General features: G+C 48.8%; 1 protein-coding gene across 1 annotated transcript in view; it reads right to left on the bottom strand.

The window, feature by feature from the left end:
- The window catches only part of LOC140393687 (uncharacterized), a 114,582-nt gene that overhangs the window by 45,618 nt on the left and 41,351 nt on the right, over positions 1-27,613 (bottom strand). Inside the window, exons 2-4 of the mRNA XM_072479978.1 lie at positions 5,623-5,853; positions 3,142-3,200; positions 673-809 (exon numbers count right to left, since the gene is read on the bottom strand). Coding sequence (XP_072336079.1) covers positions 673-809; positions 3,142-3,200; positions 5,623-5,838 — 412 coding nt within the window. The 5' untranslated portion in view covers positions 5,839-5,853. The remainder of the gene's footprint in view (positions 1-672; positions 810-3,141; positions 3,201-5,622; positions 5,854-27,613) is intronic.

Below are 27,613 nucleotides of genomic sequence, written 5' to 3'. Positions count from 1 at the left end.
CTGCTCCTAGTTCTTGCGTTATCATCTCAAAACCTTGCCAACTCGGTCCTAATTGCGTGCAAAATTTCTTATTCAGGAGTTTGATCTGCTCTAGAACACAAAGATGTGAGAATTAATAACTTGAGAAATATGTAAATTAACGTGTTATAAACTTCGTAAACGGGCCTAGGCTCTATGATGTGCACCAACGTAGCCCATGAAACGGGAGCAAGTCCAGGGAACATTTATCCTCGTTAGTCTCCTATTGCAGTTATGTGCCCCAAGCTCCCAAAACAGCAAAGTGATAATCATATTTTACTGAGTTACTGGGAGAGAAAGAAAGATATTGTCCTGGACACTGGGGAGAACGGCCCTGTATCTTCTTCAAAATTGCGCTGAGGGATCTTCACATCTACTGATAGGGAAGGAGGGGGCTTTGGTTTAACTTTGCACCTGAAAGGTGGTGCCTGTGGCAGTACAAGCACCAGGGTGGCAGCCTAGCGTTTGTCCTCGGGTATCTGGAGAGGGTCGTGAACCTGCGACCTTCTGACACAGCGACTATAGTGCCCCGCATTGAACTATGGTGGGTCCCACTGGACAAATTCCTGTTCAGTATATTGGAACAACAGAAAACAATCCCCAAGCTCCACCAGATTTAAGAAATACCAAGTAAAATAGAAATTGTCCCCTCACCCTGCTCGGAGTTCTGGGCAGCTGAAGGTTTGGCAGTGGCGCAGTCTTGGTTCTTGTGTGAATCGCTGCAGGATTTGACAGTTTTCTCAGACGGACCGAGCTTTTTACCGCCATGGGTCGGCGGTTCCTTGTTCTCCCTGTGATTAAGGAATCAAAAAGAGAAAATCAGTCAGCAAACTGCTGTGAGGCAGAAGTCTTCGACCTCGTCCTCAGTTTAGGCCCTACGCCTGATCTCTGCTAAAGCTACTTCCTGTCAGTCAGACAGGAGAAGTGTGGAAGCCGTTTTTAAGTCGACTCTCTGGGGAAACACACATTGTTGCTTCAGAGCCGGTCCCCACCTTCCACACACCCCATCAGAATCATTCAAACCTTTGTCGCCTTTATATTTGACTATTCCAATCCACACTTGACGGATCTTCCACACTCCACCTTCCAGAAACTCAAAGTCATCCAAATCTCAGCTGCCTGTGTCTTTACTCGCACCAGCTCCGATTCCTCGGTCACCCCTGCGCCCACGGCGGCCGGGGGGTGGGGGGGGGGCGGGTAGGTGCATTGGGTCGGGGGGGGGTGGAAAAATCGAGGAGTTAGTGCCTCTGATTGGGTGTCAGTTCTTTAGTTATCCAAGAGCTACATTATGGATTTTCTCTCTAACGTTCCCTTGGTGCTCACTGTATTCTGTTCTGTCCTATCTCAGATTGTAGCTCAGAGTCGAAAACATTCACGGAGAGTTCTGTGGAGAAGGGGATTGCCCATCAGGAGTTCATACTTCGTGGGCAATTCCCAGGGAGGGCAGGGCGTCGGGTACAAACGCAGAGTACAACCGGTCTCCAACAACCAGGAGACTGGGAGATCTCCACCCTTTTTTTTAAATGTAAAGCAGCTTTGTAATCGCATTGGGAATAGCTCACTAAAGGTCCCTGCAGTGTACTTATCCTGACACAGCAGCGAACGTCACACAAACTGGGGAATCCAACCCGATGAACCAGGTTTTCCAGCCCCGAACGGAACGCAGTGGCCTGTGCTGGATGCAAGATGTTGTCCACATTGGACAATGGTGTCTGATGTACAAATGGGCTGTGGCTTTTGTGTGAAAGATAAGACGCTGAGTTGAGGGACAACTTGGAGATAGCTTTAACACGTTTATTAAACTATTAACAATTCTCCTACTTGGATTCGACGCTATAGCTACTCAGACTGATGAACCAGTCTGCTACAATCCACGTGGTGGGAGTGATGTTCAACCAACCCTGTGTCTGTACTCATTGGGTGTCTCCACTGGAAAGAGACTGAGCATGTGTGATGTGTCCTTTTATATGGGTTGGTGAAATGCCCTCTTGTGGTAGTGTCACCTCCATGTGTATCGTGAATACATAGCAGCACAGTAACATTGTGGATAGCACAATTGCTTCACAGCTCCAGGGTCCCAGGTTCTATTCCGGCTTGGGCCATTGTCTTGTGTGGAGTCTGCACATCCTCCCCGTGTGTGCGTGGGTTTCCTCCGGGTGCTCCGGTTTCCTCCCACAGTCCAAAGATGTGCAAGTTAGGTGGATTGGCCATGATAAGTTGCCCTTAGTGTCCAAAATTGCCCTTAGTGTTGGGTGGGGTTGCTGGGTTATGGGGACAGGGTGGAGGTGTTGACCTTGGGTAGGGTGCTCTTTCCAAGAGCCGGTGCAGACTTGATGGGCCGAATGGCCTCCTTCTGCACTGTAAATTCTATGAAAATTCTATGAATGCCCATTGGACCTTTGGTTGACTGTCTGTGTGTCATGTCTCTGGTGCTCCCTCTAGTGCCTAGCTAGGTGTAGTGTATGTACATTAACCCTTTGTGTACTTACAGTGATGTATATCACCACAGTACTGGGGGCTTCGCTGATGGGACTCATCACCACCCCCCTCCTCCAACAGAAAGTTGTGCAGGCTAGCTGGATTGGCCACGCTAAATTGCACCGTAATTGTAAAAAATAATGATTTGGGTATTCTAAATTTTTATTTTAAAAAAACTAGCTTCCCTTTAAATGCATCAATGCATAATATTCCTCAACCTGGCTGAGGCAAGTTTCACATTCTCACCACTCTCTTGGAAGAGGTTTCTGCTCAATTCCTTATTGGACTTATTTGTGCCTGCCTTATGGTTCTGGGCTCCCCCACAACGGGAAACATCTTCTCTGTAAAACCCTTTCTTCATCTAAAAGACATTCTTCGGCTCACCCCACTCTTCTCTCGTCCTCTCTGGGGATAGGAGGCCCAGCCTGTTCAATCATTCCTGATAAACACAACCTCTCCGTTATGCTATCAGCTGTGTGAATGCTGTTTTGCAACATTAGAGCAGAGTTTTGATCAGAGGCTCCACAATACCTCCCGGGGCCTGCTGAGGACAAGTTAATCGCTAGTCTGCTGAATCTCAAGGCCACTTTACAAACACAACAGGGTTTTCAAGACGAAATGGCTTCATTGTTAAACGTTACATACCTTTGGTGAACTTTGCTTTTTGCAACCTTTACTGGGTCATTGCCAGAATCGTTCTCTTTCTGCCAATATAAAGAAGAAAGGGTTAATTGTACAACTTACCTTTCGAATGACTGGAATATTATAATCCTGGAGTACAGACTGACAGGTTTATGCCGGCAAACTTTATAGTCCTTCAACAATAACATAGTCCCCCATCATTGTTCTACCTTTGAAGCAAGACAATTTCCTCTTTGCAGAAGATTTGCCTCGCCATTAAACAGCAGAACCAATTGCTCAAAGGGGCAGAAAGGTTATCTAGTGAGTGACTGGGCACATATCCTGGCAAACTACAGCCAAAGGCAGAATTCCCCAGCCAGTCGCTGGTGGCGATATTCTCCGATCCCAGCCGCAGCGCACCCCATCGGGCATTTCCCAGGTAGCGTTGGGTGGCTTCAATGGGAATTCTCATCGACAGCAGAGGGAACAGAGAATCCCGCCGCCAGTGAAGGGGGGGCTGCCTCCCGCTGCCGAGAAGCACGGGACTGGGGGACGCAGAGGATCCCGCCCAGGGTGTTTGCGGAACGTCAATATGACGAGGTGCATTTGTTCAAATAAAGTAGAAACTCGAGGTGACAATTCTTTAGCTGCAGCATTAAATAAACTCCCATTTCAACTTTTGCATGTTTGTTTGATTGACAGCTTACATGATCCTACAGTTTTGAAAATGCAACACCCAAAACAAACTGGCCTCTCCCAATCTGTTACTGAATCACGTCACAACCTAATATATTGATTCAGGCAGACCTTAACTGGGATGTCCACATCAGTTCTACTATAAATGAGCTAAAAGCTGTTTGAACATACTTCAAGGCTGAAATGTTGTTCGCTCTCGAGCGATCACATGACCATTTCCACAACTTTGTTTTTTGCTTTGGAATGTGGAGCACCTGGGCAGTCGAGCAAAGTCACAGGGCAGTAATGTTTTCAGAGTTACTCGAAATGGACTCCCACACTTGCGGTCTGGGAGCGATCGACTCTGCCGCTCTTTGGAGGCATCGCTGTCACCCTCCAAACTTCACTACTAGTTTTTATTTTATTTGTTCTTGGGGTGTCGGCTTCACTGGCTGAGCCACACTTTGTCGCCCATCGAGTGGCTTGCTAGGCCATTTGAGAGGGGGGCATTTAAGAGTCAGCCACATCGCTGTGTGGGTCTGGAGTCACGTGTAGGCCAGACCGGATAAGGACAGCAGATTTCCTTCCCGAAGGTACATCAGTGAACCAGATGGGTTTTTACGACAATCGGCAATGGTCATCATTATACTTTTTTTTCCTCCAGATTTTTATTGAATTCAAATTTCACCATCGGCCATGATGGTGGTGGAGTTCGAACCCAGGGTCCCAGAACATTGTTCCGAGTCTCTGGATTACTAGCCTAGTGCCAATATCACAATGCCAGCACTTCCATTAGTTACCTGCAGACAGATCTCGGCAGCTACCAGCTATGAAACTCAAAACAACTAATTAACTTCAAGTTATTAAGCGACAAGAGTTAAGAATAGCCCTATCCCATCTCATCCACACAATTAATAAACACTAATCGTGGTTACATTTTCAATCTTGATAATGTGAGGATTAATGATCACTACGTTATTTTACTCTGCTCGACCTTTTTGTTTGCATTTTACTTGGAAAAATTATGGATTGTAAAACTTTTATTAACTTACGAGTACCCAATTATTTTTTTTCCAATGAAGGGGCAATTTTCGTGTGACCAATCCACCTCTCCTGCACATCTTTGGGTTGCGGGGGTGAGACCCACGCAGACACGGGGAGAATGTGCAAACTCCACACGGACAGTGACCCGGGGCCAGGATCGAACCTGGGACCTCGGCGCCGTAGGCAGCTGTGCTAGCCACTGCGCCACTGTGCCGCCCATGCATTAGAAAACTTACCTCAATACAGCAGTGGACCACACCAGAAGTTGATTTCAAATAAATAAACCTTTGCTGATAATAATGTTGGCCTTGAATGCACCTCACATTTTTTCCCCCCACACTTCAGTGAAGTGATAAATTTAATTGGACTACCAGTGGCAGCGCAGAAGGCAGAGGCTCATCAGGTAATGCGGAAAGAAATTTCTGGCTAATCTCCTGGCCTGCGATGAGTGGCAGAGCCACCCCGTCACAGGTCCACGGTCCGAGTGAAGATTATCCAGGATTTCCATTCTGCTCGAGGTACATGTATGGGTGGTCTAGACTCGCCTGCAACACTTGCCGCAGTCAAGTACCACGGCGGCCACTGAGGCAAGGTTGTGTGCAGCACTCCTGCTCTCTGAGTCACTGTCTTTGGAGCAGTGAGGAAAGGAAGAAATTAGTGAGGGAAGCAAATGAATTGGCTAGACTTCATCGACACGACTGGGTACATCACCTCGAGTCCTACCTCTGATATACAATGATGCCCCTTCCCCTCACTCCCAGATTCCAATTTTTCAGCATTACGCACCCGCTTGTGTTGGTTGCTGTGTGTCACTGATTGGGCACTCTTCCTGTGGACTACACTTGCCTGCTCCTTGCCACTCTCATCACTGTTGGGTTTATGGTGAGCAATATGTTTTTCCTGATGTCTCTGGTCAGTAACCCCAGGAAGACTTTGACTGCGTGGAGATTGACTGCATACTTCCGGTTTACTTTGAAGACATCTTCTATAGACTAGCTCCATCTCTTGACTGTGGGACTGCAGAATAGAGAGAGAAAAAAAGAACACACCGTATTTGCTGCAGGTCTTGATGTAAAGGTATAAAGACACGGCCTCAAGCATCAATTTGGTTAGCCAGTTCCACCAGTGTGAAACTGACAGCACACCATGGACCACAAATTACTTGCACTTTGCAGCTTGAGTGGTTTGCAGTCTTGACAGCAGGTTGCATAAACCTGGCATTCATTTCCTGGAGTATGAAAGATTGAGAGGATGAGCGGATGAAAAAGTGTTCAAAATGTTACAAAGATCCAGCAGAGTAGATGGAGGAAACGATTTCCTCCAGGGAGGTTTGTGGGGGGGGGGGGGGGGGGAGACAGGAAATCAGCTTTGTCACGGGTGCCGGACTCATTCCTCAACCCACATCACTTTACAAAAGCAAAACTCTGGGGCCACCATCAGATTATTGCTTCCGGGAGTTTGCTGTGCGCTACTGGCTGCCACCTTTCCTATATTTACAATAGAGACTGCGCTTAAAAAGAACGTGGCTGGCAGCAACGGGACGTCCTGAGGTCTTTCTTTTGTTTCTCTTTCCCAGCATTCAGTGCAACTGGAGACTCCATTTTGTGCGGCCATCTTGTGAGCTGAAACGCCATTTTGTAGCTATATTTCAGAGAGTTCATGGTTCATTTGCCTTCAGTCCTTGATTTAAAAATTGCCCGACACCCCTTGCTGTCTACATTCACACATGTACGTGGCCCTTGAGAGAGGAACTAAAGGCAGCCAGCAGAGCGAGCATAAAATTGTAATAGGGTGCAAAAGCATATTTCAAGTGTTCAGCTCTACTGTATTTAATATGCATGTATTGTACCATGTGTCTGCAATGTTCAGGGACGAATCACACATTGTGTTGGCTGTAGCATTACACACCTCACTGCACACTGCAATCTGGAGTGTGCAATTTAAAATCTGTAAGCTCTTGTAGTCCCAGCCTCCCAGACAGAAACTACCAAGTCGCTTCGCCCCTCAACGCCAGCTCAATTTCTGCCTATGCCGCCTGCCCAGGGGGGTTTCTGTCACAGTAGGTCACATCGGTGTCAAAATCTACAATGAGTGATATTTGGTTCCTAATTTGAGCAACAGAAGCCATATCCCACGCAGATCACAGAATTCAGTGCACCTTAGTAACGGGCTGTGAAAGACTTATTATAAGGCAGACCATGTCCTTCAAAATGAGTTTATTAGTTGCCTGGCACGCTGCCTAGTTTTTCACATTGCCAAATCTGGCAACGAACAGTAAAAATTATGGGTACTTACAGATTGCGCTGCTGGGTATGGACATTGTCTATAATTCTTCACATAAATATTATATTAATCAGGTCAGGAGGAGGCTAAAAACCAACAGCACAAAGTTAGGAAAAATATTAAGTAATCCACTGTTAAACCTCAAATGTTTCAGAATGTTTTTATGAACAGCCTGACAATACTTACGTGCATTTGAAAATGAATGAAATGAAATGAAAATCGCTTATTGTCACGAGTAGGCTTCAATGAAGTTACTGTGAAAAGCCCCTAGTCGCCACATTCCGCCGCCTGTTCAGGGAGGCTGGTACGGGAAGGCGCCTGTTCGGGAAGGCTGGTACATTTTCATAATCTAAAACTCCCCATCATCATTGGTGACTCAAGTTGGTCGCACTTTCGCCCGAGTCGCAAGGTTTTGGGTTCAAGTCAACGCTCCAGGACATTGACACAAAAATCAAGCCTGACAGCACGGGGGCAGCACGGTAGCATTGTGGATAGCACAATTACTTCACAGCCCCAGGGTCCCAGGTTCGATTCCGGCTTGGGTCACTGTCTGTGCGGAGTCTGCACATCCTCCCCGTGTGTGCGTGGGTTTCCTCCGGGTGCTCCGGTTTCCTCCCACAGTCCAAAGATGTGCAGGTTAGGGGGGTTGGCCATGATAAATTGCCCTTAGTGTCCAAAATTGCCCTTAGTGTTGGGTGGGGTTACTGGGTTATGGGGATAGGGTGGAGGTGTTGACCTTGGGGAGGGTGCTCTTTCCAAGAGCCGGTGCAGACTCGATGGACTGAATGGCCTCCTTCTGCACTGTAAATTCTATGATACAAGGACTCGCCACTGAAACACTGAGGGAGTGCTATACTGCTGGAGGCACCATCCTTCAGAATGAGACGTTAAACCCAGGCCCTGTCCACAACCTCTCAAATGGGCATAAAAGATCCCACAACACTGTTTTGAGGAACAGCAGGAGAGATATTTATCCCTCTGTCGACATCGCAAAGATTATCTGGTCATTATCACATTGCTGTTTGTAGGATGCATGCAAATTGGCTGCCATATTCTCCACATTACATTAGTGAATGGGGCCAGTTTAGCTGGGCAGCTGGTGCGTGATGCAGAGCGAGGCCAGCAGCCCGGCTTCAATTCCCGTACCGGCTGCGATTATTCAGGAAGGCCCCGCTTTCTCAACCTTGCCCCTCGCCTGAGGTGTGCTGGTCCTCAGGTTAAATCACCACCAGTCAGCTCTCCCCCCTCAAAAGGGAAAGCAACCTATGGTGACTTTACAGACTTAAAATAGCGACACTCTTCAAAAGTGCTTCATTGGTTGTAAACTGCTTGGGACATCCGGCGATTGGGGAATGCAAATCTTCATTCTCCTCCTTTCTTGCCAAATTATTAAAACGAGCTTTACATTTGACCCATTCTGCATTCAACGACAGACTCATACTGCAGAAACAGTCAGGCAGCTTTTGCTATGAAAACTTTGCTCGGCTCCATTATGCCGGATTGTTTAGCCAACCTGAAAATAACATTGCAGGGATACGGGGAAAAGGCATGGGGGATTGGGAATTGCCTTTACAGAGAGGTAGCACACACACTGGGCCAAATGGCCTCCTCCTGTGCTCCAACCATTCTATTCTATGCTCGACTTAGCCAGACGAGGGCCAGTGACTCAGGTTGGTGCTGACCTCTGGATGTTTTAGCAGGGAGCACTTTCTTAAGTGGAAATGTTTCTGCTGCAAGCAATCATGATGTCTAGTGGATCGGAAGCTTGCCAATCACTGCATTCAGTCCTCACCTACAATTTGACTGAACTGTTGTTTACCCACGAGCAATGGATTACTGCCTTCACACTCCGACTACCACACACACGGCCATCCAGTGCAGTGCAGGCAAGGAGGCAGGCGGCTTATAGCTTTCTGAGACTTTTACCTTAATTTGTTGAGCTCAAGAGATAATAATAATGGCTTATTGTCACAAGGAGGCTTCAATGAAGTTACTGTGAAAAGCCCCTAGTCGCCACATTCCGGCGCCTGTTCGGGGAGGCCGGTACGGGAATTGAACCCGCGCTGCTGGCCTTGTTCTGCCTTACAAGCGAGCTGTTTAGCCCACTGTGCTAAACTAGCCCCTGGAGATTGATCCATTGCTGTGTTTACTAAAGATTCCGAGTGCCTTTTGGCTTTCCTTCAACATCTAGAATCTGATCGTTCAAATGATTGAGGAGGAATTATTTCCCGTTCTGATTTGCTGATTTCTTTTTGTGCACCGCTAGAAATTTATTTCTGAAAATCAGGACGAGATCAGCGGTAATGAAGGCTCTGCTGTTTGTCAAGTGCTTCCAGCAGGTTTAATTACCACTCTAGATGAAGCTGCACAGGATTTATACCCAGAGCTGTATTATGTCGAAATTAGGCTCGTCGCCAACATTTCATTCAAAACAACTCCACTGAGATGCAAAGGACCCAGGGAGGAGGCAGCAGTATTCTGTGCAGCGTTGATGAAATTATCATTCAAACCAACTCGCTCAGTATACATCAAGGACGTGATGTCGCACACTTGCCATCACTGCTTCACCCTCCCGCGTAGCGCAGCTGGTTAAGGCAGTGAGCAACTTAATCACATAGGCCAGCAATGTCTAGAGTTTCAGTTTCTCCAGCAGTGGGAGTCTCAAGGTTCTTGATCTCAAAGATAATCAAGCACATCGAAATGAATAGCGCTTGATAACTTTTACAAACAGCAAAAGAAGCTCAGAGACGCACCACAAAGTTCAACAAAAAGTCAAAACTAAAAGTTATAAGTCACCAGGCGGGCAGCAAGAGGGGGCACGGCAGCACAGTGGTTAGCACAGTTGCTTCACAGCTCCAGGGTCCCAGTTTCAATTCCCGGCTTGGGTCACTGTCTGTGTGGAATTTACACTTTCTCCCCGCGTCTGTGTGAGTTTCCTCCGGGTGCTCCGGTTTCCTCCCACAGTCCAAAGATGTGCAGGTTAGGTGGATTGGCCATGCTAAATTGCCCTTAGTGTCCAAAAAGGTTGGGTGGGATTACTGGGTTAGGGTGGAGGTGTGGGCTTGGGTAGGATGCTCTTTCCAAGGGCTGGTGCAGACTCGATGGGCCGAATGGTCTCTTTCTGCACTGTAAATTCTATGATAAGAGATAAAGGCATCACTCTTACAGCTTGAGCCTGTTAAAGAAAAATTTACATTTATATAAAGCACTTTTCACCATCTTCCTGATGTCACAAAGCACTTTCAGTCCGATGAATTGTGTTGTAATGTCGTTCTAACAAACTGCTGGCAATGTACACCTTATATTGGTGAATTGTACGGCAGCACGGTGGTGCCGTGGTTAGCACTGCAGCCTCACGGTGCCGAGGTCCCTGGTTCGATCCCGGCTCTGGGTCACTGTCCGTGTGGAGTTTGCACATTCTCCCCGTGTCTGTGTGGGTTTCGCCCCCACAACCCAAAGATGTGCAGGCTAGGTGGATTGGCCACACTAAATTGCCCCTTAATTGGAAAAAATGAATTGGGTACTCTTCTTCTTATTTTTATTAAATATTGGTGAATTGTGTACAGGAATCTATCACCAATCCTCCCAGCATCATAGAATGATTTTGTCATTGACCCCTTCCAATTCCTATGTCAACATTAATTAGCAATCTCCACTTTTAAACATCCTTTTTTGCGATACAGATTATGTTGAAGAGGTTTAAGAGCAGCCTGCACAACCCAACTCTGCTCAAGAAATATGCTACCTAAAAGTATGTCTTAAGACGGTGTCGGGATTTCTCTTAGTCAAAGGGCGTGTAAACAGATACCACCACGTTTGGCTAGGTTGGCCCTGCAGAGGGCTGGCTTAACTCTGCAGGAACATCTGTTAATTCTCCCTGACAAGCAAGGCATGACGGCAAGAGACATCTTATTCATTCAGTGGAATGCGGCCTGCCTGCAATCTATAGCTTGCACTCCCCAGTGTGTCAGCTCGACCCCATTGATGGCAATCTGCTTCAGAGATTATAGGCTCAAGCATCATACCCGAGATGAGCTAATGAACTACGTTCACTTGTCAGTTGAATATGGAGGGAGTGCTGCATTTCTTTTTTAAAAGGCACTTTCCTTCAGATGAAATATGAAAGTGAGACCCCCCTTCATTCCCCTCCTCTTCCTCCAACTGATAGTTTGAATGACTGTTAAACCATCCCACAGCGCTTTCAAATGGTCGCTGCACTTAAAGCACATTTAAGACGTTTGGCAAAATGAGGACACTTGGTGAGGAGAAGCTTTTTTTAAAATTTAGAGTACCCAATTATTTTTCCAAGTAAGGGGCAATTTAGCATGGCCAATCCCCCTACCCTGCACATCTTTGCGTTTTGGGGGGCGAGACCCATGCAGACACGGGGAGAATGTGCAAACTCCACACGGACAGTGTCCCAGGGCCGGGATCGAACCTGGGTCCTTAGCGCTGGGATGGGCCAGTGTGCCACTGTGCCACCCTCGGAGGGGAGAAGCTGAGATCTGGCAGTGATGTGCTGGCCCACCCTGCATTCTCCCCCCGCTCCCCATGGTCGATAAGCATACAGACACTCAATGGCAAGTCTCATACATTGGGAAGTCTACACTTGGACAAGGAGTCAAAGAATTCCTGATGCTTATGGAATTCCAGTTCAGCAGGGAGTCAATAGATGAGGCAAAAAAAACGGGTCGCAATAAAAAGACTGCACTAACAAACCCATGCCAGCTCAATAGAATCATCTCTTCACAAGGATAACAAACTTTCCCAACTTTTACAGTTCAGAAGGAGGCCATTCGGCCCATCGAGTCTGCACCGGCTCTTGGAAAGAGCACCCTTCCCAACCACACACATCCACCCCATCCCCGTAACCCAGTTACCCCACCCAACACTAAGGGCAATTTTGGACACTAAGGGCAATTTAGCATGGCCAGTCCACCTAACCTGCACATCTTTGGACTGTGGGAGGAAACCGGAGCATCTGGAGGAAACCCACGCACACACGGGGAGAACGTGCAGACTCCGCACAGACAGTGACCCAAGCCGGGAATCGAACCTGGGACCCTGGAGCTGCGAAGCAATTGTGCTAATCACTGTACTACCGTGCTGCCCAACTTCCACCTCATTCTTCCTTTCTGCCCTGAAACAATAACTTCCACACACATACACACACAATCTAATAGTGCATATGGTATAAAAGGTGCTATATAAATGCAAATTGGTCATAACCTTTGTCCTTCGTTAACAGTTCCATTCCAAGAGAATAACATATCGAGTGATCCAATTTTCCTAACTGCATGGGTTTCGTTATGCAGTCATTGGGCCGGATGCTCCAATTTTGAGGCTATGTCTGGAACATACGCCTGGTCTGACGACCAAAATGTCGGCGGCGCCCCCTGACCGATGCTCCACCCGACGGAGAATTGCCATACAACATGGCGGTCTTGCCATACAACATGGCACTGGCCGCTCGCGGACCGGGCCTGCCAGATAGTGCTCACGTGTAACCCCCCTCACCACCCACGGGACCACAGCCCACCAGTCCCCCCAGCCCCCGCCGAAGCCCCCCCCCCCAGCCATCGGAACGGTTCCCCCCTCACCACCGACTGTAACGGCGCTGGACACAGTCCACAGCCGCCACGCGAGGTCCTCGAAAACTGTTCCCCACGCCGTCGGGAAGTCAGCCCATCGGGGGCGGAGAATCGGGGGAAGAGTCTTCAGGTGACGTCCTGAGGCCGTCTGAATGGTGTGCGGCGAACTCAGCGATTATGCCGTTTTTGAGAGGGCGGAGCATCTGATAAAAATGCCGCCCCCAGTTTTGGCGTCAAAACGAATTCTCCAGCCAATCACCAAAGGCGATTCCGCCGTCGGCAATCGGAGAATCCAGCCCATTGTTTCCCAATACACAGCATATGCTTATACCTGGTGTATGAATGTGTCGTGTTTCATGTGGTCCAGGACAGGCTGTAATGAAGTCTGTGGTCTGGGTGTCACGGTCTATCTGGGTCAACAACTTTCAATGAACCTCTTTGATGGTTGTGGTTCTTAGGTGTCGATTTGTTTGTCTGTTTTATGGCACTCTCCCGCCCTATCTCCATAAGCTAACCTGTACATCCCTGGACACTAAGGGGCAATTTAGAATGGCCAATTCACCTAACCTGCACAGCTTTGGACTATGGGAGGAAACCGGAGCGCCTGGAGGAAACCCACTCAGACACAGGGAGAACGTGCAAACTCCATACAGTCATCCAAAGCCGGAATTGAACCCGGGTCCCTGGCACGGTGAGGTAGCAGTGCTAACCACTCTGCCACCGGTCAACTATCATGGCTGATCTGTGATCTAACTCCACATACCTGCCTTTTTCCCATATCCCTTAATAACTTTGGTTTGCAAATATCTATCAATCTCTGCTCTGAAATTTACAATTAGTCCAATGCCAATCATCATTTGTGGAAGGATGGGTGGCACAGTGGTTAGCACTGTTGCTTCACAGCTCCAGGGACCTGGGTTCAATTCCCAGTTTGGGTCACTGTCTGTGAGGAGTCTGCACGTTCTCCCCGTGTCTGCGTGGGTTTCCTCCGGGTGCTCCGGTTTCCTCCCACAAGTCCGAAAAGCATGCTTGTTAGGTGAATTGGACATTCTGAATTCTCTCTCAGTGTACCCGAACAGGCGCCGGTGTGTGGCGACGAGGGGATTTTCACAGTAACTTCATTGCGGTGTTAATGTAAGCCTACTTGTGACAATAATAATGACTATTATTATTATTATTATTATTAATAAACTATCAAACTTCGTGAGTCAAAGCTTTTCCTAATTTAATTCCTGAAAGGTTTGGCTCTAATATCTAAACCCATTGTCCTTACTCCCCAGTCAACCAAAATAATTTCTCGGTTTTCCTAAATATCTTGAAAATTGTAATTGAATCACCCCTTAACATTCGAAATTCGGGGAATACAACCCTCATTTATGTGATCTCCCTTTGTAATTTAACCTTTAGAGGCCAGGTATCATTCTGGTAAACCTGTGCTATCCTCACTCCCAAGACCAATATGTTCTTCCTACGGTATGGTGCCTTGAACCGGTCACTGACTCCAGGTGTGGTCACTGGTACTCCAGGTGTGGTCACTGACTCCAGGTGTGGTCCCTGGTAGTCCAGGTGTGGTCATCGGTACTCCAGGTAGCACAAGTAGATAGCACTGTAGCTTCACAGCGCCAGGGTCCCAGGTTCGATTCCCCGCTGGGTCACTGTCTGTGCGGAGTCTGCACGTTCTCCCCGTGTCTGCGTGGGTTTCCTCCGAGTGCTCCGGTTTCCTCCCACAAGTCCAAAGACGTGCAGGTTAGGTGGATTGGCCATGCTAACTTGCCCTTAGTGACCAAAAAGGTTAGATGGGGTTATTGGGTTGTGGGGATAGGGTGGAAGTGAGGGCTTAAGTGGGTCGGTGCAGACTCTATGGGCCGAATGGCCACCTTCTACACTGTATGTTTGATGTTCTATTTGCCCCTTTACCTCCTCCCTGCTCACCATCTCAGGCCCATCTTTTCAAGTGAGGCAGAGCTTCTCGTGCACCTCCTTCAATCAGGTCTATTGAATTCACGGCTCCCAGTGCGGTCTACTCTACATCGGAGAGACTAAACGCAGACTGGGTGGCCACTTTGCACAGCACCTCCGGTCCATCCCCAAGCAGATCCAGACCTTCCTGTCGCTGCCATTTCATCTCACCGACTTGTTCTCACGTCCACATGCCTGTCCTTGGCCTGCTGCCATGTTCCAGTGAAGCCCGGCGCAAACTGGAGGAACAGCATCTCATCTTCCGATTAGGCACATTACAGCCTCCCATTGGGTTCAACCACTTCCGACTGTGAACTCTCTCCTCCACCTTCACCCCATTTTTATTTCTATCAATTTGTTTTCATTTCTTCCATTGATCTGTTTTTCCCTCACCATTCATAGAATTTACAGTGTAGAAGGAGGCCACTCGGCCCATCGAGTCTGCACCGGCCCTTTGAAAGAGCACCCTACTTAAGCCCATGCCTCCACCCTATGTAGTGTGGAATATGGGCGGCACGGTAACACAGTGGCTAGCACTGTTCTGCACAGCGCCCAGTTCGATTCCCGGCTTGGGTCACTGTCTGCAGAGTCTGCACGTATCTCAGTGTCTGCGTGGGTTTCCTCCGGGTGCTCCAGTTTCCTCCCAGAAGTCCTGAAAGACATGCTTGTTAGGTGAATTGGACCCTTTTCGAATTTCGGGGCAATTTATCGTTGCCAAGCCACCTAACCTGCATATTTTTGGGTTGTGGGGGTGAAACCCACGCAGACACGGGAAGAATGCGCAAACCTGGGTCCTCAGGGCCCTAGGCAGCAGTGCTAACCACTGTGCCCCCGTGCCGCCCAGGTGAATTGGACATTCTGAATTCTCCCTCAGGTGCCGGAGTGTGGCGACGAGGGGATTTTCACAGTAACTTCATTGCAGTGTTAATGTGAGCCTACTTGTGACACTAATAAAGGTTATTATTATCCCCGTCACCCAACCTAATGTTTTGGGCACTAAGGGGCAATTTAGCATGGCCAATCCACCTAACCTGCACATCTTTGGACTGTGGGAGGAAACCGGAGCACCCGGAGGAAACCCACGCACACACGGGGAGAACGTGCAGACTCCGCACAGACAGTGACCTAAGGCCGGAATCGAACCCGAGTCTCTGGAGCTTGAGGGGGCAGTGCTAACCACTGTGCCACCCTCACTCCACCTGGGCCAACTGTTCCTAGTTGCCATTTGAGACATTGCTCAACTTTGTTTTGCCATTCACACAATCCAATCTCTTTACGTGCCAATCTGAGCACCCACTTTGCCTTAACCACTATTTACATTCCCTTTGTCTTCTGTCCTTGACATCTTTGTCAATCTATCGCTGGCCCCCATCCAACCCCACCACGCAACACCACCCCCTGCGCCCACTACAATATAAATCTGACTTCTTTCCAGTTCTCTCCAACTTTGACAAAGAGGCATCCAACTCGAAACATTAGCCCCCTTTTCTCTCCACTGATGCTGCCAGACCTGCTGAGATTGTCCAGAATTTTCTGCTTTTGTGTTCCGAGTCAACCACAGTTGCTGCGGGTCTGGAGTCACATGTAGGCCAGACCAGGTACGGGTGGCAGATTTCCTTCCCTAAAGTACATGCCAGATGGGTTTTTATGACAATTGACAACGGTACAATTACACTTTATCATTCCAGATTTTTATTGAATTCAAATTGCACCATCTGCCATGGTGGGATTCGAACACAGGTCCCCAGAACATGACTGGGTCCCTGGGTGACGAGTTGAGTGATAATACCACCATGCCTCCCATTTGATGACCAAAAAAAAACACATTTTTCAACCACAGGATATCCCAGAATGCTTCACAGGCAATAAAGTACTTTTGAAGGGTCACTGTTGCAATGTACAAAACACAATGTTCACCCAAGCACCACTATGGCTCATTTTTATCCATTAAGTTCTGCCAAATGCGACTTCCGGGTGCGGCGATGACCAGCTGAGTCGCACGTTTCGGCAGCTCCCGGTGAAACGGACTTTTGGGCTCTTGATAGGAGCCCCAACGGCAATTTTGACGGCTAAAAACACTGTGCGGTAAACCAGAAGGGAATCCCCCCTGGATACGGATGAAAAAAGGAGGAGAAAGTGGCCGGATTGCAGTGGATCCTTTAGAACAGCGGCAAGGAAGGCAAGCAAAAACCAAGATGGCGTCGGAAGGTGGCAGTTTAACATGGGGCCCTGAACAACAAGAGTTCTTGAAATGCTGTGTGGAAGAGATCAAAAAGGAAATGAAGAAAGAGCTGTTGGCCCCGATACTACAGGCGATCGAAGGGCTAAAGGAGGAACAAAAGACCCAGGAGCGGGAGCTTCGGGTCGTGAAGGCAAAGGCAGCCAAGAATGAGGACGACATACAGGGCCTGGTGGTGAAGACGGAGACGCATGAGGCACATCAGAAACGATGTGTGGAAAGGTTGGAGGCACTGGAGAACAACGCAAGGAGGAACAACCTGAGGATTCTTGGTCTTCCTGAAGGTGTGGAGGGAGCGGACGTCGGGGCATATGTGAGCATGATACTGCACTCGTTAATGGGAGCGGAGGCCCCGGCGGGTCCGTTGGAGGTGGAGGGAGCATACCGAGTGATGGCGCGAGGGCCGAGAGCAGGAGAAATTCCCAGAGCCATAGTGGTGAGATTCCTCCATTTTAAGGATAGAGAAATGGTCCTTAGATGGGCAAAGAAAACTCGGAGCAGTAAATGGGAGAACGTGGTTATCCGCGTTTATCAAGACTGGAGTGCGGAGGTGGCGAGAAGGAGGGCGAGCTTTAATCGGGCCAAGGCGGTGCTTCATAAAAAGAAGATAAAATTTGGAATGCTGCAACCGGCAAGACTGTGGGTCACATATCGAGGGAGGCACCACTACTTTGAGACGGCGGATGAAGCGTGGACTTTTATTGTGGAAGAAAAGCTGGAATGAGCGGGTTATTAAAAAGAACGTTTGAACAAAGTGGTGGGGCGAATGTGGGGGGCAAAGAGGGGTGTTAAAATGGGGGGAAAGAGGAGTTTTATGTACTAATCCTGCGATGTGGTAACTTTTCTCTCTTCCACAGGTGGTGATGGGGGGAGGAGGGGAGGTGGAGGAGATGGGGCGTTGGCCATTGGGGGCGGGGCCAAGGGAGAAGCACGGGCTTGGTTCCCGCGCTATGATAATCATGGCGGGAATAGAGAAGCAGGAAGGAGGGGGCATCGCACGGTGCGAGCCGAGGTCACGGGGGGAAGCCGAGGTCGGCCAGAGTTTGCTGACTTCTGGGAGCAACATGGGGGGAGTAATTACGCTAGCGGGGGATCTAGCGGGGGGAATTACTGGGTTGCTGCTGCTGGGGAGAGGGGGGAGCTGGTATGGGAGGGGATGGGCGGGGGGGGCACCGCCTGGGGGAGGTACAGCTGCGTGGGAACCGGGTGAGGAGCTGGAAAAAGGGGATGGCTAATCGACTAGGGGGGGGGGGGGTAGGAAGCCCCCCAACCCGGCTGATCACGTGGAACGTGAGAGGGCTGAACGGGCCGATAAAGAGGGCACGGGTACTCGAACACCTTAAGAAACTTAAGGCAGATGTGGTTATGTTACAGGAAACGCACCTGAAACTGATAGACCAGGTTAGGCTACGCAAAGGATGGGTGGGGCAGGTGTTCCATTCGGGGCTAAATGCGAAAAACAGGGGGGTGGCTATATTAGTGGGGAAGCGGGTAATGTTCGAGGCAAAGACTATAGTGGCGGATAACGGGGGCAGATACGTGATGGTGAGTGGCAAACTACAGGGGGAGACGGTGGTTTTGGTAAACATATATGCCCCAAACTGGGATGATGCCAATTTTATGAGGCGGATGCTAGGACGCATTCCGGACCTAGAGATGGGAAAGCTGATAATGGGGGGAGATTTTAATACGGTGTTGGAACCAGGGCTGGATAGGTCGAAGTCCAGGACTGGAAGGAGGCCGGCAGCAGCCAAGGTACTTAAAGATTTTATGGAGCAGATGGGAGGTGTAGACCCCTGGAGATTTAGCAGACCTAGGAGTAAGGAGTTCTCGTTTTTCTCCTATGTCCATAAAGTCTACTCGCGAATAGACTTTTTTGTGCTGGGAAGGGCGTTGATCCCGAAGGTGAGGGGAACGGAGTATACGGCTATAGCCATTTCGGATCACGCTCCACACTGGGTGGACTTGGAGATAGGGGAGGAAACAGGAGGGTGCCCACCCTGGAGAATGGACATGGGACTAATGGCAGATGTGGGGGGGTGTCTAAGGGTGAGGGGGTGCATTGAAAAGTACTTGGAACTCAATGATAATGGGGAGGTCCAGGTGGGAGTGGTCTGGGAGGCGTTGAAGGCGGTGGTTAGAGGGGAGCTGATATCAATAAGGGCACATAAAGGGAAGCAGGAGAGTAAGGAACGGGAGCGGTTGCTGCAAGAACTTTTGAGGGTGGACAGACAATATGCGGAAGCACCGGAGGAGGGACTGTACAGGGAAAGGCAAAGGCTACATGTAGAATTTGACTTGCTGACTACGGGCACTGCAGAGGCACAATGGAGGAAGGCACAGGGCGTACAGTACGAATATGGGGAGAAGGCGAGCAGGTTGCTGGCACACCAATTGAGGAAAAGGGGAGCAGCGAGGGAAATAGGGGGAGTGAGGGATGAGGAAGGAGAGATGGAGCGGGGAGCGGAGAGAGTGAATGGAGTGTTCAAGACATTTTATAAAAAATTATATGAAGCTCAACCCCCGGATGGGAGGGAGAGAATGATGGGCTTCTTGGATCGGCTGGAATTTCCCAAGGTGAAAGAGCAAGAGCAAGAAAGGGTGGGACTGGGAGCACAGATCGAGGTAGAAGAAGTGGTGAAAGGAATTAGGAGCATGCAGGCGGGAAAGGACCCGGGACCGGATGGATTCCCAGTCGAATTCTATAGAAAATATGTGGACTTGCTCGCCCCGGTATTGACGAGGACCTTTAATGAGGCAAAGGAAAGGGGACAACTGCCCCCGACTATGTCTGAAGCAACGATATCGCTTCTCTTAAAGAAGGAAAAGGACCCGCTACAATGCGGGTCCTATAGACCTATTTCCCTCCTAAATGTAGATGCCAAGATCCTGGCCAAGGTAATGGCAATGAGAATAGAGGAATGTGTCCCGGGGGTGGTCCACGAGGACCAAACTGGGTTTGTGAAGGGGAGACAGCTGAACACGAATATACGGAGGCTGTTAGGGGTAATGATGATGGCCCCACCAGAGGGGGAAACGGAGATAGTAGTGGCGATGGATGCCGAGAAAGCATTTGATAGAGTGGAGTGGGATTATTTGTGGGAGGTGTTGAGGAGATTTGGTTTTGGAGAGGGGTATGTTAGATGGGTGCAGCTGTTGTATAGGGCCCCGATGGCGAGCGTGGTCACGAATGGACAGGGATCTGCATATTTTCGGCTCCATAGAGGGACAAGGCAGGGATGCCCTCTGTCCCCATTATTGTTTGCACTGGCGATTGAGCCCCTGGCGATAGCGTTGAGGGGTTCCAAGAAGTGGAGGGGAGTACTTAGAGGAGGAGAAGAACACCGGGTATCTTTGTATGCGGACGATTTGCTACTATACGTGGCAGACCCGGCGGAGGGGATGCCAGAAATAATGCGGATACTTGGGGAGTTTGGGGATTTTTCAGGGTATAAATTGAACATGGGGAAAAGTGAGTTGTTTGTGGTGCATCCAGGGGAGCAGAGTAGAGAAATAGAGGACCTACCGTTGAGAAAGGTAACAGGGCACTTTCGTTACCTGGGGATCCAGATAGCCAAGAATTGGGGCACATTGCAGAGGTTAAATTTAACGCGGTTGGTGGAACAAATGGAGGAGGATTTTAAGAGATGGGATATGGTATCCCTGTCACTGGCAGGGAGGGTGCAGGCGGTTAAGATGGTGGTCCTCCCGAGATTCCTCTTTGTGTTTCAGTGCCTCCCGGTGGTGATCACGAAGGCTTTTTTTAAAAGGATTGAAAAGAGCATCATAGAATCATAGAATTTACAGTGCAGGAGGCCATTCGGCCCATCGAGTCTGCACCGGCTCTTGAAAAGAGCACCCGACCCAAGGTCCACACCTCCACCCTATCCCCATAACCCAGTAACCCCACCTTAGACTAAGGGCAATTTTGGACACTATGGGCAATTTAGCATGGCCAATCCACCTAACCCGCACATCTTTGGACTGTGGGAGGAAACCGGAGCACCCGGAGGAAACCCACGCACACACGGGGAGGATGTGCAGACTCCGCACAGACAGTGACCCAAGCCGGAATCGAACCTGGGACCCTGGAGCTGTGAAGCATTTGTGCTATCCACAAGGCTACCGTGCTGCCGTGTGGGCCGGGAAGACCCCGAGAGTGAGGAAGGGATTCTTACATCGTAGCAGGGATAGGGGGGGGCTGGCACTACCGAGCCTAAGTGAGTATTATTGGGCCGCTAATATTTCAATGGTGAGTAAGTGGATGGGAGAGGAGGAGGGAGCGGCGTGGAAGAGATTAGAGAGGGCGTCCTGTAGGGGGACTAGCCTACAGGCTATAGTGACAGCCCCATTGCCGTTCTCACCGAGGAACTACACCACAAGCCCAGTGGTGGTGGCTACACTGAAGATTTGGGGACAGTGGAGACGGCATAGGGGAAAGACTGGAGCCTTGGGGGGGTCCCCGATAAGAAACAACCATAGGTTTGCCCCGGGGGGAATGGATGGGGGATATGGAATGTGGCAAAGAGCAGGAATAACGCAACTGAAAGATCTGTTTGTGGATGGGAAGTTCGCGAGTCTGGGAGCGCTGACAGAGAAATATGGGTTGCCCCAAGGGAATGCATTCAGGTATATGCAACTGAGGGCTTTTGCGAGGCAACAGGTGAGGGAATTCCCGCAGCTCCCGACACAAGAGGTGCAGGACAGAGTGATCTCAAAGATATGGGTGGGGGGTGGTAAGGTGTCAGATATATATAGGGAAATGAGGGATGAAGGGGAGACTATGGTGGATGAACTAAAAGGGAAATGGGAAGAAGAGCTGGGGGAGGAGATCGAGGAGGGGCTGTGGGCAGATGCCCTAAGCAGGGTAAACTCGTCACCCTCGTGTGCCAGGCTAAGCCTGATTCAGTTTAAGGTATTACACAGGGCGCATATGACTGGAGCACGGCTCAGTAAATTTTTTGGGGTGGAGGATAGGTGTGCGAGGTGCTCGAGAAGCCCAGTGAATCATACCCATATGTTTTGGTCATGCCCGGCACTACAGGGGTTTTGGATGGGGGTGACAAAGGTGCTTTCAAAAGTAGTGGGGGTCCGGGTCGAACCAAGCTGGGGGTTGGCTATATTTGGGATTGCACAAGAGCCGGGAGTGCAGGAGGCGAGAGAGGCCGATGTTTTGGCCTTTGCGTCCCTAGTAGCCCGGCGCAGGATATTGTTAATGTGGAAAGAAGCCAAGCCCCCAGGGGTGGAGACCTGGATAAATGACATGGCGGGGTTTATAAAGCTAGAGCGGATTAAGTTCGTTCTAAGGGGGTCGGCTCAAGGGTTCACCAGGCGGTGGCAACCGTTCGTCGAATACCTCGCAGAAAGATAGAGGGAATGGAAAAAAGAAGGCAGCAGCAGCAGCCCAGGATCGGGGGGGGGGGAGGAGGAACCTGAAGGACTCTCAGGGTTGTTAATATATACTGTATAATATGTATAGGTCGTTGCTACAGATAATTATATATTGGACTGTTAAATTATATTTTTGGAGAGTGTTACTTGTGATAAGGCAGTTGCCAATTAGGGTTAGTTTTCATTTTTGTTATTTATTATTTATTCATTTTTTGTTTATAAAATAGGTCATTGGTATTTGTGTTGTTATAATATTGTGTAAAGGATGCACAATGTACTGTGTTGGTTGACCAAAAATTTTCAATAAAATATTTTTTTTAAAAAAAAGTTCTGCCAAATGCGACCCACGAGGGGATGGTTCAGCACAATGGGCTAAACAGCTGGCTTGTAATGCAGACAAGGCCAGCAGCGCGGGTTCAATTCCCGTACCAGCCTCCCCGAACAGGTGCCGGAATGTGGCAACTAAGGGCTTTTCACAGTAACTTCATTGAAGCCTCCTTGTGACAATAAGCGATTATTATTAATTTTATAGTACGAAGTCTTACAACACCAGGTTAAAGTCCAACAGGTTTGTTTCGATGTCACTACCTTTCGGAGCGCTGCTCCTTCCTCAGGTGAATGAAGAGGTCTGTTCCAGAAACACATATATAGACAAATTCAAAGATGCCAAACAATGCTAGGAATGTGAGCATTAGCAGGTGATTAAATCTTTACAGATCCAGAGATGGGGTAACCCCAGGTTAAAGAGGTGTGAATTGTCTCAAGCCAGGACAGTTGGTAGGATTTCGCAGGCCAGATGGTGGGGGATGAATGTAATGTGACATGAATCCCAGGTCCCGGTTGAGGCTGCACTCATGTGTGCGGAACTTGGTTATAAGTTTCTGCTCGGCGATTCTGCGTTGTCGCGGGTCCTGAAGGCTGCCTTGGAGAACGCTTACCCGGAGATCAGAGGCTGAATGCCCTTGACTGCTGAAGTGTTCCCCGACTGGAAGGGAACATTCCTGGCTGGTGATTGAATTCTGCATGGTCTCGCCAATGTACCACGCTTCGGGACATCCTTTCCTGCAGCATATTCATTTTATGACAGCAACTGCAAGGATCAATCACTACCATAAAATTAGCATTGACTCTCCGCATTCCTACAACATTTCATTTAAATTGAGCCTTTAACAGAGTGGCCCCCACTCCGTTCCCACCGGAGCAATTGCCCACCGGGTTTCCAAACGTGGTTTGGAACCTGAGGAAGGAGCAGCGCTCCGAAAGCTAGTGACATCGAAACAAACCTGTTGGACTTTAACCTGGTGTTGTAAGACTTCGTACTGGGTTTCCAAACGGCATGACTGAACCACATCATTCTGCCTCGTTTGAAGGCCGTTTGTAGGAGCATTTGTCCAACACACACAAACACAGCAACGATGTATCACCGATTGGAAACCAATACAGAAAGGAGATACTGTGGACGCTGCCAACCTGGCCATTCTCTTTGTCACTGGTTTCCCATGGGGACTCTACCCACGCCCCTTGTCCTGTCCACCTCCGCCTCTGTCTGAACCCCGGCTCCCAACTTTGTTCAGCTCTAATCAAACCTCAAACTCTCGTCTCCCCCTCCGCTAACGTCGCTATTTCCTGCTGCTCAAGACGACTGGAGGGTCAGAGCACCTTTGGTAAATAAAAGTTAACAAAAACTACAGCACACACACACACAGTAACTGGTGAAGCAGCAGATTGGCTCCGAGTCAGGGGTCCTGTTGAGATTCTCTGCTCTATTCCAGTCTCACTCGAACTTGTTTAAGCCACGATTCTTTCACACTGATTGTGGTCTAAAATAAACAGGGGCTGCTTCAGGCTGAAACATCTGACAGCCTGGTCCTGCTGAAGAGTTTGGCTAACACTCGGGAATGGACAGAATACAGAGACAAGACATACCGTTCAGCAGTTTCCCAATAAAAACCTTCCTTCCACCTCTGAAGACAACAGAACTCGGTCTGAGCCAGCTGACTGGAGATCTTCTTAATAATATTGCACAGTCTCCTCCTGATTTCCGCCTCTCCCCAGTATCAGGCTGTCGGCATCTCCGGAATAGTTTCCCCGGCTGGTACAACAGGCGTTTTCACACTTCTTGCTCAGTCAAGGTGTTCACACTCAGCTCTGCCCAATGCCCAGCGTTTGGAGAAGCAGCCTCTCGCACCTTTGCGATGTGCAGAGGGGGGCAGCTCTGTGCCTCAAACGTGAGAACTCCTTTCACATTCCATTTAACAACAGCTCCCACGCAGAATCCATGGGCAGTCATTTCCAAAGCCACCATAGCCCGGGGGGGGGAGGGAGAGAGAGAGAATGTGGAACTTGCTGCCACGTGGGAATTCAAGCCAGTCCTAGAAATGCATTTAAATTGAAGTTAGGTAAAGACAGGAGGGAGAGTGGGGGTTATGCTGATAGGGCGAGATGAATGGGGGGGGGGGGGGGGGGATTGGAAATAAATCCTGCGTTGGAAGCTGTCCAGAGAAGGTTCACTTTCATTAGGGTGATCCCAGTCTGGAGGGATTTTCTCATGAGGATAGTGAAATTTAAGGAGCATCTTGACAAATACATGAATAGGATGGGAATAGAGGGATACGGACCCAGGAAGTGTAGAAGATTGTAGTTTAGTCGGGCAGCATGGTAGGCACGGGCTTGGAGGGCCGAAGGGCCTGTTCCTGTGCTGTACTTTTCTTTGCAGACCATGCAGATGCTGCGACAATGAATGAACGGACATCGCGCGACAATCACCAGGCAGGAATGTTCCCTTCCAGTCGGGGAACACTTCAGCAGTCAAGGACATTCAGCCTCTGATCTCCGGGTAAGCGTTCTCCAAGGCGGCCTTTAGGACGCGCGACAATGCAGAATCGCCGAGCAGAAGCTTATAGCCAAGTTCCGCACACATGAGTGCGGCCTCAACCGGGACCTGGGATTCATGTCGCATTCCATTCATCCCCCACCATCTGGCCTGCGAAATCCTACCAACTGTCCTGGCTTGACACAATTCACACCTATTTAACCTGGGGTTACGCCATCTCTGGATCTGTAAAGATTTAATCACCTGCTAATGCTCGTATTCCAAGCATTGTCTGGCATCTTTGAATTTGACTATATATATGTTTCTGGAACATACCTCTTCATTCACCTGAGGAAGGAGCAGCGCTCCGAAAGCTAGTGAAATCGAAACAAACCTGTTGGACTTTAAAATTGTGCTCACCCCAGTCCAACGCCGGCATCTCCACATCATGTACTCTTCTTTGTTCTTTGTTCTTTGAGGATAGGTTGAGAAAGTTGCGACTGTACTCATTGGAGTTTAGCAGGATGAGAGGCGACGTTATGGAGGAATCTTGGGGGGTGGGGGGGGGGCTTGTTCCGGTAGATACTGAGAGGAACAAAGGGCATCATCTCAGAGTCAAGGGGTCGCCCATTTGAAACGAGAGATGGGGAGGAATTTCTTCTCCCAGAGGGTAGTGAAATCTGTGGAATTCTTTACCGCAGAGAGTTGTAGAGGTTGGGTCGTTAAGTAGGTTCAAGGCTGAGATACCTCACGGCGCCGAGGACCCGGCTGAGATCGCAACCCCGGGTCACTGTCCGTGTGGAGTTTGCACATTCTCCCCGTGTGTCTCCCGGTGTCGGCGTGGGTCTCATCCCCCCACAACCCAAAGATGTGCAGGTTAGGTAGATTGGCCACGCTAAACTGCCCCTTAATTGGAAAAAACAAGAATTGTGTACTTTAAATTAATTTTTTTTAAAGGCTGAGAGACAAAATTTTAATCAGTAAGGCAATCAAGGATTATGGGGATGAGGCGGGAAAGTGGAGTTGAGGATTCTATCAGATCAGTCATGATGTCATTGAATGGCAGAGCGACTCGATGGGCTGAATGGCCTACTTCTGCTCCTAATTCCTATGTTCCTATGTATGTCATCTGGACTGTAAATTCCATACAGAATGGAAACCAATGGCAAACCATCACTGACACAAAAAAACGAAGGAAACAGCGGAGGATATAGCCAGCAGACAATGAGCCAAGAACCTGTCTTTGGCAGGGCATAGGTGAAAATAGAGATTCCACATTGAACAACAGAAGTGAGAAAGCAGCAGCACCTCAAAGAGGGCCACATGCTCTGAGGAAAGGCCCTGAAATGGTTTGCATTTTCCAGTAATGTCCAATTTGATCCATTATAGAATCATACAGTGCAGAAGGATGCCATTCGGCCCATCGGGTCTGCACCGACCCTTGTAAAGAGCACCCTACCTAAGCCCACACCTCCAATCTATCCCCGTAAACCCTACTAAGGGGCAATTTAGCATGGCCAATCCACCAACCTGCACATCTTTAGAATGCATTTTTATAAATATGACCAAAATATATTTTGGGGAAAAATAACAAATTTGGAACAGCACAGCCAACTGCATAAATGACTTTGACCAATATCTATTCCTCAATTAACGTCACACAAAAAACATTGCTGTGGTAATGTTTGTGGGAGCTTGCTGTGCACTAATTGGCTGCCTCAGTTCCTACAACAATGACTACATTTCATTGGCTATAATGAGATTTGGAACATTCTCAGGCCATGAATGGTGCTATAGAAATGCAACTCTTTCAAATGTGTGAAGAGGTAGAATTCCAAACGGACTACAAAAGATACAAAATGGATGCCGCCTGATATAAAATGGACTCTGTCTTTGTTCTTGACCCTATGTTATTATCAGTGTCTGCTGCTGAAGTAGTAAAGCTTTGTGCAAAACAAGTGATCCACAACCAGATGCATCCGGAGAGACAATGAGCCATTGGCAACCTTTGCCCACTGTCTGCATTCTTAGTTATTTGTAACTGACAAAGGCGCCCCAAATTGAGGAACTAGCAAGGAATGAGGAAGGACATGTTTCAACGTGGCTGGACTATTGACCACATGACTTTATGTAACCGTTATCTATGTTTAACTCAGGGCTAAATCACTGGTGCAGCATGGGTTCAATTCCTGTACCGGCCTCCCTGAACAGGCGCCGGAATGTGGCGACTAGGGGCTTTTCACAGTAACTTCATTGAAGCCTAATTGTGACAATAAGTGATTTTCATTCATTTCATTAATGAATTGATCGAGTAAGGCAAACTGCCAATTAGAGGCTATAGGAGCTAACTTGTAGCCATTTATGACATTGCAGATGCATGTTATAAATTGTGACGCAAACAGAATTGATTGGGTATATGTAAATGCGAATACAAACTAATTCCACTTTCCTTCTGCGTATTAACCCAGTGCGACCTCAGCTCAGGAGGGAAAAGGTGCTGCA

This window comes from Scyliorhinus torazame, chromosome 17 (genome assembly GCF_047496885.1).
Source record: "Scyliorhinus torazame isolate Kashiwa2021f chromosome 17, sScyTor2.1, whole genome shotgun sequence".
Taxonomy (NCBI): Eukaryota; Metazoa; Chordata; class Chondrichthyes; order Carcharhiniformes; family Scyliorhinidae; genus Scyliorhinus; species Scyliorhinus torazame.
Note: the sequence above shows the minus strand (reverse complement) of the source record. Positions and strands in the feature narration are given on the sequence as shown.